General features: G+C 37.2%; 1 protein-coding gene across 2 annotated transcripts in view; it reads right to left on the bottom strand.

The window, feature by feature from the left end:
- The window catches only part of DPP6 (dipeptidyl-peptidase 6), a 1353880-nt gene that overhangs the window by 170986 nt on the left and 1173088 nt on the right, over positions 1–9806 (bottom strand). For both annotated transcript variants that reach the window (XM_006887649.1, XM_006887650.1), the window contains one exon: positions 5170–5267. In XM_006887649.1, the coding sequence (XP_006887711.1) occupies positions 5170–5267 (98 nt within the window). The remainder of the gene's footprint in view (positions 1–5169; positions 5268–9806) is intronic.

Genomic DNA, 9806 nt, shown 5'->3' with positions numbered 1-9806 from the left:
CAGTGCAGGAGAGGAAGGCCCTCTATGAGGTGGATTGATTCAGTGACTGGGATAATTGGGATGGGAGTGTCAGAGACAGTGCGGTTGGCACAGGACAGAGCGGAGTTTAGGGCTGTTGTACATAGGGTCGCTATGAGTCGCAAGCGACTCGATGGCACATAACATCAACAAAACAACAACATAAGAAAATTTATCTGAAACTTGAAAATATAACTATGAGATTACTAAGTTTTCTTCCAAAGCAGTGATAGTTTTAACAGGTAATTTACAACTCTGTAGGGTAGGTTTGTTCAACTGGTTTTTATCAGATGAAGTTAAAAATTTTAAGGTTGACGTTTATGACCCTATTGGGCCTGTAACACAGAAAGGTGTCTGTCTATTTAGTTAAACTGTTTATATAGAATGCACTGCAATCCCAAAGGTATATGGTTCTAATCCATCAGCTGCTCCAGAGAGAGAAGAACTGGAAAATCTCCTCCCATGCAATTTTTTGCCTCTGAAAACCCACTGGAGTGCTAGCTATTTGTTGGTACTGATTCAATGGCACGTGATAACAACAACAACAATGTCCCAATGTATTTTAGTCTCGTTTTAACATTTCACAGTTTCTTTACTAATGAGTTAAGAAAATACTTGGTACATGTCCTTTTTTGGCCTGAATATTATTATTTTTACTTTTAAAAATTATATTTTAAGAATTCCCAAGTGGCATTGTTGTTGGGCAGTGAGATATATGAGTATAGGCTTCATGGACCAGATCTGAGCTGAGACATGAGCCTGGGATAGTCAGGGACCATTTACAGTCTGGGTGGATGGGGGTACGTTCCATGATGAGGCAGCCTTACCCTCTACTCTCTCATTTACTCTTGACAAACAAATACAAAACAAACTTTTTAAAGTATTAATATTTATCTCTATTTTATAGATGAGGAGTTTGAGAGAGGAAAGGTCAAGTACTTTTTCTCAAAGGTCACAAAACAAGGATTTGAATCTATACCTGGATTAAGAAGCCGTGTCTGAGCACAGCAAGAAAACACTGCATGGCTTAAAATCAAGATGGATGTGGATCAGGTTTGTATCCTTTCTCTATACCTATTCTATCTGTAAGCTGAGCAAATAGTTTGTGACTCTGGACTCTATGAAGAAAAATATGGCATCAGGATTGGAGGAAGACTCACCAACAATTTGCATTTTATGCAGATGAAATCACCTTATTCGCTGAAAGTGAGGTAAACTTGAAACAATTGTTGCAGAAGATCAAGGACTACAGCCTTCAGTATGGATTACATGTCAACATCAAGAAAACAGAGGTCTTAACCACTGAATGGACCAATAGTCAACATCATGGTAAGTAGAAAAAAAGATTAAAGTTATCAATTACTCTTGGATCAATAACCATCACCCTTGGTAGCAGCAGTTAGAAGATAGGAGATGTATTGCATTGGACAAGTCTGACGTCAGGGACTGAAATAATGAAGAGCAATGATGCCAGTTTGAAGACTAAGGTGTGCCTGATTCAAGCCATGGTCTTTTCAGACACTTGTTCCACATTTGAAAGCTGGACAATGAATAAGGATGGCAGAAGAACTGATTTCTCTGAGTTGTGATGCTGGAGAAGAGTACTGAATATACCATGGATTGTCAAAAGGAAAAAAACCACACCCATATTTGTCATAGAAAAAGTGCAGCCAAAGTTCTCCTTGAAGGCAAAGATAGTGAAGCTTTGTCTCTCATACTTTGGATGTATTGCTAGGAAATACTATTCCTTGGAAAGAGACATCATGCTTGGAAAGGTCAGTGAAAGAGAGGAAGACCCTCCTCCCCCCCAATGAGATGGATTGACACAGACTTCAGCAACTGACTCAACTGTGTCAGAGATGATGAGGATGACATAGGACAGGATAGAGTACAGGTCTGTTGTTCACAGGGTCACTATGAGTCATACTCAACTTGATGGTACCTAACAACAACCTAACTGGATAACCTTCACTATAAACCAGAGTTTCTCATCCTGGGAATCCTTGGCAATGACTGGAGACATTTTTGGTTGTGATATCTGGGCAGCGGGTATATTGTATCAAGAAACTTGCTATGCTATTCAGTGCCCTAGAATGAATAGGATATGAACGGTGCCAAGGGTAAGAAAGCTTATTATAGACCATATCATGCTGATTCTTCAGACCATGCTGGCCTCCTTTAATATACCCTCCTTTGCTGCATACACTTTCCAGACTCCAGTTATTTACTCACTTGCAATAACTTGTTTAAAAATCTATTTCACCTTTAAATATAAGCTCCATATGGACAGAGCCCTATTTTGCTTGCTACTTAATTCTCCATGCCTACTCCAGTGTCTGGCAGATACTAAATGCTCAGTAAATACCTCCTTGGGTTTAGTGTATTGTTTCTGATTTATCTGTGCTTGGGTTTTGTTATTGTGATGGTTTTGTGTTTTTGTGTTTTTTTTTAATTACAGGGATGTGTGACAGAGAAGGAGTATTAGCGATGTGCCATTTACATATTGCGGATTTACACTGCATCATGAAAGCATTTATACTAGTTGTGCTTGGGAAATTAGACCAAGAAACAACACTACAACCCTGGAGCCCCACATCCACACTTGACGCCCTGACTGAGGCTAATTTTTCATTGTCCTTGAAGCTAATCATGCCTGCGGAAACAGCCTCACCAAATTTACTAAACGAGATTTTCAATTAACTCTAACAGATGGCTTGAATTTTCCAGGTGACTTTCCATATTAATTCAGTGAGTTCTGCTGGACCAGGCCCCAGGAGGCTTGGCAATGATGGGGGCCTGGTATGAAAACAATGAGATATATACTTTTTTAGGAGAGATGCCAGAGCAATAATCTTAACTTTTCTTCTCTCTTACAAAAATATTATCAGCCAAAGCAATTCAACTCCCCTGGCCCATGCTCACTAAGGGCTAATTTCCCCAAGGGAGAACTATCAGTCATGCCCTGGATCATCTCTGTGGACTGGGTCCATTAACTTTTGTCATGAGAGAAGTGACCAATCATGAGCAAGAAGAAAAGATTAGTAAACACTTTGAAACTGTGATTCTGTCACAGCTTTGGCTGTCGACTTAGGGAACTTACTTCTTTTAAGTTTCATTCAAGAAGCAAGAGGTCTTGTTTTGTTGTTACTGTTTTAAAAAAAATACTTCAGCATAATTCTATAGAAGCTGTTGTTAGATTCCATCAAGTCAACTGCTAGTCACAGCAACTTTATGAACAACAGATCATAACATTGCCCTATATTGCATCATCTTCCACTCTATCTTGTTGAAAGTCTTCCCCTTTTTCACAGACCCTCGGTAGACAGCCCCACATGACGTCTGTGTCCAATGACTAATTACTCTTGAATATATGTCAAAAGTAAGTTTCACCATCTTTGCCTCTAAGAATTATCCTAGTTACTCCTCTTCCAAGACACACTTATTTGTTCTTTTGACAGCCTATGGTGTATTCAGTACTCATTGCCAACAACATAAGTCAAAGGCATCAATTCTTCTTCAGTCTTCCTTACTCATTCAACTTTCAGACACATAGAAAGGAACATAGATAAAATAAAAAAAAACACCACAAACAAACACAAACCACCACCAAAACAGATCTTGAACAGGAGCTCTTGATGTGGGAAATTGGGTCTTACCACTGCAAGCAAAGGCATCATCATCCAAAGCTGAAGGCTACCAACTAGCTGAGTCTTGAACACTGAGTACAAAGGTACAGGACCTGAAGTCATATAACCTGTTCTTCTGGACTCTTCCAGACATATTCTAAAGACATTCTAAAATTCAGTCTTCTGTAATGGGATACGGAAGACTCAGGCGATTTCATCTTACTTGGATCCACAACCAAAACCCTTGGTACCAGCATTTGATATGAAAAAATTGTATTGCATTGGGAAAATCTGTTGTCAGGGACTTCTCCAAAGTACTGACGTGTAATGGTGTCAGCTTAATGACTAAGGTGTACCTGATCCAAGCCATGGTTTTTGCAACTACTTGCTATGCATCTGAAAGTTGGAAAATGACTTAGAATAACAGAAGAGGAATTTCTGCCTTTGAGTTGTGGTACTGGAGAAGAATACTGAATGTTCCTTGGACTGCCAAAAGAATAAACATTCTTGAAGAAACATTTCTTGAAGAAAGCATGGGCAAGGTACTTATTAGAAACAAGGATAAAGAAACTTCATCTCAAATATTTTGGGCATGTTGTTAAGAGTGGCTGTCCTTGGAGAAGTACATCATGCTCGGAAAAGTGAAGAGTCAACGTAGTAGAGGAAGACCCTCAATAAGATAGAATAATATGGTGACTGTTATAATAGGTTCAAGTATATTGTAGAAAGCACAAGACAAGGGAAGGTTTAAATTCATCATTCATAAAGTTTCTGTGAGTCGCAGTTAATCTAACAACAACAGGCTAGAAAAGTATGGCAATATTTGGATTGTGGTATTTGCTTAGCTTCATAATAAATTTTTCCATTTACATAATTACCATAATTTAAAAATAAGTAGGGCCTTGTGCTATTACAATTCTCTTCTCTTGGTGGACTATCCCATCAATATCCTCAACAAAGACAGTTTTAATGATGACATAATGGAGCCATGGAAATAGTTTGACCATTATACTTAGATAGATCTTACTCAATCCCTTTGGTGGAAAAACAAACATCAACCCAAAGAAGATTAATAATAACAGGACAATTACCTTTGTCAATATGCTTCACCAAATAAAAACATTGAGACTTTATCAATGGAAAATGTGGTGTTATGAGAAATGGATTCACCCGAAAGCTGATTTGGAAAGTCACTCTAGCTCTGATCATGGGCACAATTTAGGGTCTTGGCACACGGATTGTTTGGAAAGATACATTAATTTCTCCAATACTTGATGCTTTATAATACTTACTGTGTGTAAGGCAGTATACAACTCACAGGACCATAGTTGAATGAAAGATGGCCCATTTCCAGTGGAGCCTAGCATTTATTTGGTGTTATTTCCAGAGAAAACTGGATAACAAAGAATTAAAGCCAAATATCTTTTGGGATGTTTAAATTAGTAGAAAATTATTAAGAGACAAAAAAGAGCATAAATTATTAACATGCATATATTTTTAACATAATAGAGGAAAGGAAGCAAACCTCATCCTTGGATCATCTGGTGGCATCATTTCCAGGTCATGGGTAGGTCCATTTAAACCAATAACATGTAACGAAATACTGGGATTTTCACATCCAGCCTGGAAGGTAAAGAAGACACATACCTAGTAAGTAAATTTTATCAGTGTTTCAACTTCAAAAATATCTGTCTCTAGCAAATGTAGAAGCAAGATATCAATAGGCAAAATGTATGTACGGAGAACATATTGTTTAAAGTTTCAAAAAAGACCAAGAGATAACTGGACCAATCCCTTTTCTTATCCAGACTTCTCATTTCTTTTTCATCTTATCCAACTCCTGTATACATCATAGTAAATAAATACTATTCTATTTGCTTGATCATCATGTAAGAGGGGAAATAAAACTAGAATAGAAGTAGGAAGGAAAAACTAGACACAATGCCAAGAAGAGGTGAGCTAGAGGGTTAAGCATTAAAAATGGGATAACATTAAAAATGGAGACCATGGTTTACTGTTGAGGGAAAAATATTCTAAAAAGAATATAATTTTCTCCCCTACTTATCCCTGCTTTTAACCCAGGCTCCTCTGCCTAGGGAACAGATACTGGCCTGGAGGTGGATAGAGAAAGATACAGCATTTCCTTGGGAAAAGGACTAATAACTGTAGCCTGACACCATCACTCCCAGTGCACAGATTAGGAGGTCTAATCACAGAAGGAAATGGGTTTTAAAGGATGTCAGCTACACAGCAGGGAAGATGTCATTTGGGTTCACCAATTCAGGTTCTTATTTTGGAATTGGGCAAAGAGTGTCAGAATTTTGTCCGGAATATGTTGACTTTCTATTGAAACATGCACACAAAAGTGCTAAGCAATCTGAGGTTATAATCCCAATGTTAGGTATCTGTCTTAGAGCTCAAGTGGGTTCCATTTCCTAGATGTCCAGATCACTGTTTATTGAGGAACCTTTTATTTTCAGGGTTTTTTTAAAATATTCTTACTGGTTTTCATATAATAATTCCTTTACATTATATTTCATTCATATACATTGTGTTTTATACAATCTTTTATTTACTTTGTGTTTCATACAATCATTCAGAAACATTCTTTTTACATTATTTTTTAAAAAATAAGTTTGCTCACTCCTGACACCACCACCCTGTGCCAGGACCACCTCTTCTGACACTTATATGTACATCAGAAGGGTAGCAACACACAAGAAGCAATGCTGGAACCTGAGTGAGGTACTTAGTGGAGGGGCTCACTGATGCTTAGCAGGATCACATGGCGCCCCTGAAGCTCAATCAGAAGGGAGTATAACAGCTGGAGCTCATTCCTGAGGGGAAAACCAAGGCTTTCTGGTTTTCCAATCAGGTCTCCATGTTCCACTTTGCATCTCCTCATGTCTAGCCTATCAACTGTCTTTAGCTAGCTGTGGCAGTTGTCTAACAGTGGAGGCTGCTTTCACAGGCCTTTTCTCTACTGAACTGAAGCAGATCTTCCTTTGGGTCAGAAGTACAGAGAGAAATGCAGGCAGGATAGCTACCCCACCCTCTTCTGGAGCAGTGAGTTCAGATCAAGAACCTGTTATTGCCTCAGGCATGAAAAGCTCTACCACAGCAATGTCATGTAAGCAGCAGGTTACGTACACAAGACCAAAGCAAGATGACACCCCCCAAAAGTGACACAGTTTCAGTGGATTTTCTGCAGCCACAAAGTCCGATGGAATTTTCTGAAATTTAAAGGAACAATGATTGAATATTTTCAGTGGGTGAAAAACAAACTTGAAGAATTACAAGGCACTGGAGGAGCTTAAAAAAAATCCAAAACAATGCAGATAAAACAAACGAGGCATTAGAGGCTCTGGGAAAACAAGAAACTACAATCCAAAATATAGGAACCAATGTTTCAGATGCTATAAACATGATGGAAGGATACATGAACAGGGTTGAAGAGATGGAACATAGAACTAGTGAGATAGAAGACAGAATTGTCACCACTGATTTGCTAGAACTAAAAGCAGAATCAAAAAGGAAGGAAAGATAAGAAAAGCTAAGAATAATGTGGGACACCATCAAGAGAAATAACATGCACATAATCAGAATCCCAGAACAGGAAGAAGACAGTAAAGACACTTAAAAAGTTGTGGAAGTACTATTAGAAGAAAACTTTTCAGGCATAATGAAGAATGAGAGAATATGTATTCAAGAAGCTGAGAGAACGTCATTCAGAATAGACCCCAAAAGAAAAACACCAAGAAATAGCATGGTCAAATTTTCCAGAACCAAAGATAAGGAGAGAATTCTGAAAGCAGCAAGAGAGAAACAAAGAGTCACCTAATAAGGGAGAGCATATAAGATTAAGTGCCAATATCTCAGCAGAAACTATGTGAGCAAGACAGTGGAATGACATATATTGAACACTCAAAGAACATAACTGTCAACCAAGAAGATTGTACCTAGCAATATTGTCCATCAAATATGAAAGAAAGATCAATATATTCCCAGAAAAAACAGAACCTAAGGGAGTTTGTGAAAACAAAACTAGTGTTGCAGGAAACATTGAGAGATGTCCTTCTTACAGAGGTGCCACAGAAAGCAGGATGGATCAAAATAACTAACAACACCACCTAAAAGAACTTAACAAAATGATAGCAACAAAAGCTTGCCTTTCAATAGTCACACTGAATGTAAATGGTTTAAATGTACCACTGAAGAAAAAAAATAGTAGCAGGTTGGATAAAAAAACCAAAATTGATCGATATAGTGCCTACAAGAGACACATCTGAAAAATGAAGATAAAGAAAGACTAAAAATAAAAAGGTGGGAAAGAATATACCAAAGCAAAAGGCAACCAGATAAATCAGGAGGAACAATATTAGTCTCTGGTAAAATAGATTTCAATGGAAAAATCATCACAAAGGACAAGAAAAGACATTGCAAAATGATTAAAGGGTCAATAGAGCAAAAGACATAACAATAATAAATATGCACCAAATGAAAGACCTAAAAAAATATATAAAACTAACATTAACAAAACTGAAAAAGGAAATAGACAACACTACTATAGCAGTTGGAGGCTTCAATACACCACTCTCAAGGAAAGATAGAACTTCCAGAAAGAAACCCAACAAAGATACTGAAGAATTAAACCACACAATAAACCAACCCAATCTCATAGATATTTATAGGCTAATGCACCCCATAAAAGCACAGTATTCCTTCTCCAAAGTTCCTGGGGCTGGGGCATTCTCTAGAATAGAACACATTTTAGGTCACAAGGCAAGCATCAACAAAATAAAAAATAGAAATAATATGAATTATCTTCTCAGACCATAATACTTCAAAATTAGAAATTAATAACAAGAGGATAAAGGTGAAAAAAATCATACATTTGGAAGGTGAACAACACTTTGCTTGAACATGAGTGGGTACTAGAAGAAATTAAAAAAAGAAATTAAAAAGTTTCTTGAAACAAATGACAGTGAAAACAAACTTAACAAAACCTCTGGAAAACATCCAAAGCAGTAATCAGATGTCAATTTATAACATAAATAAACACATTAAAAGAAAAGAAAAAATGAAAATTGACTCTCTAACTCAACATCTCCAAAAATTGAAAAAGAAAAGCAAGAAAACCCAACACTTTCCAGAAAAACTGAAGTTATAAAAATTCGGACAGAAATAAATAAAATAGAAAACAGAAAAACGACTAAAATCATCAACAAAACCAGGAGTTGATTCTTCAAAAAGTTCAATGAAATCGACAAATCACTAGCAAAACTAACAAAAGAAAAGAAGGAAAATACATGAATAATCTGAATAAGGATCAAATGGGCAATAACACAATGCAACCAACTAAAATAAAAAGGTTAATAATGGAATATTATTAAAAACTATACTCAAATAAATAAAAAAATCCAGAAGAATGCACATCCAAAAACTTCTCCAACAGGGTAAAAAGGGAAGCCACAGACTGGGGAAAAAATATTTGGTAATGACATGTCTAATAGGGGACTTATATCTAGCATTTATTGAATACTCGAGCACCACACAAGATAAACAAACCAATTACAAAATGGGCACAGGGTATGAACAGACACTTCACCAAAGAAGACATTCAGATGGCAAACAAATACATGAAAAAATGTTCAAAATCCCTAACTCTAAGAGAGATGCACATCAAAACAACTATGAGATATCAACTCACTCCTGTACCAAGAGCAAAATTCAAGAGCAGCAAACAAAATGCTGGTGAGGTTGTGGAGAAACTGGAACCCTTATTCACTGTTGATGGCAGTGTAAACTTGTGCAACCATTATGGGAGGCTGTATGACACGTTCTCAAAAAGTTGCAAATAGATATACCATTTGGCCCAGCAATCCACTACTGGGAATATACCCTAAAGAAATCAGAACTGCCACCCAAGCAGATATATACACATCTATGTTTATTGGCTATGCAAAGGCATTTGACTGTGTAGATCATAACAAACTATGGCTGACTCTGAGAAGAATGGGAATTGGAGAACACTTGATCATTCTAATGCGAAACTTATACTTGGACCAGGAGGCAATCATCAGAACAGAGCAAGGGAACACTGCATGGTTCAAAATTGGGAAGGGTGTACACCAGGGATGCATCCTATCTCCATACCTTTTC

Source organism: Elephantulus edwardii, unplaced genomic scaffold (assembly GCF_000299155.1).
Source record: "Elephantulus edwardii isolate Elephantulus edwardi_28Jun2011 unplaced genomic scaffold, EleEdw1.0 scaffold00060, whole genome shotgun sequence".
Taxonomy (NCBI): Eukaryota; Metazoa; Chordata; class Mammalia; order Macroscelidea; family Macroscelididae; genus Elephantulus; species Elephantulus edwardii.
Note: the sequence above shows the minus strand (reverse complement) of the source record. Positions and strands in the feature narration are given on the sequence as shown.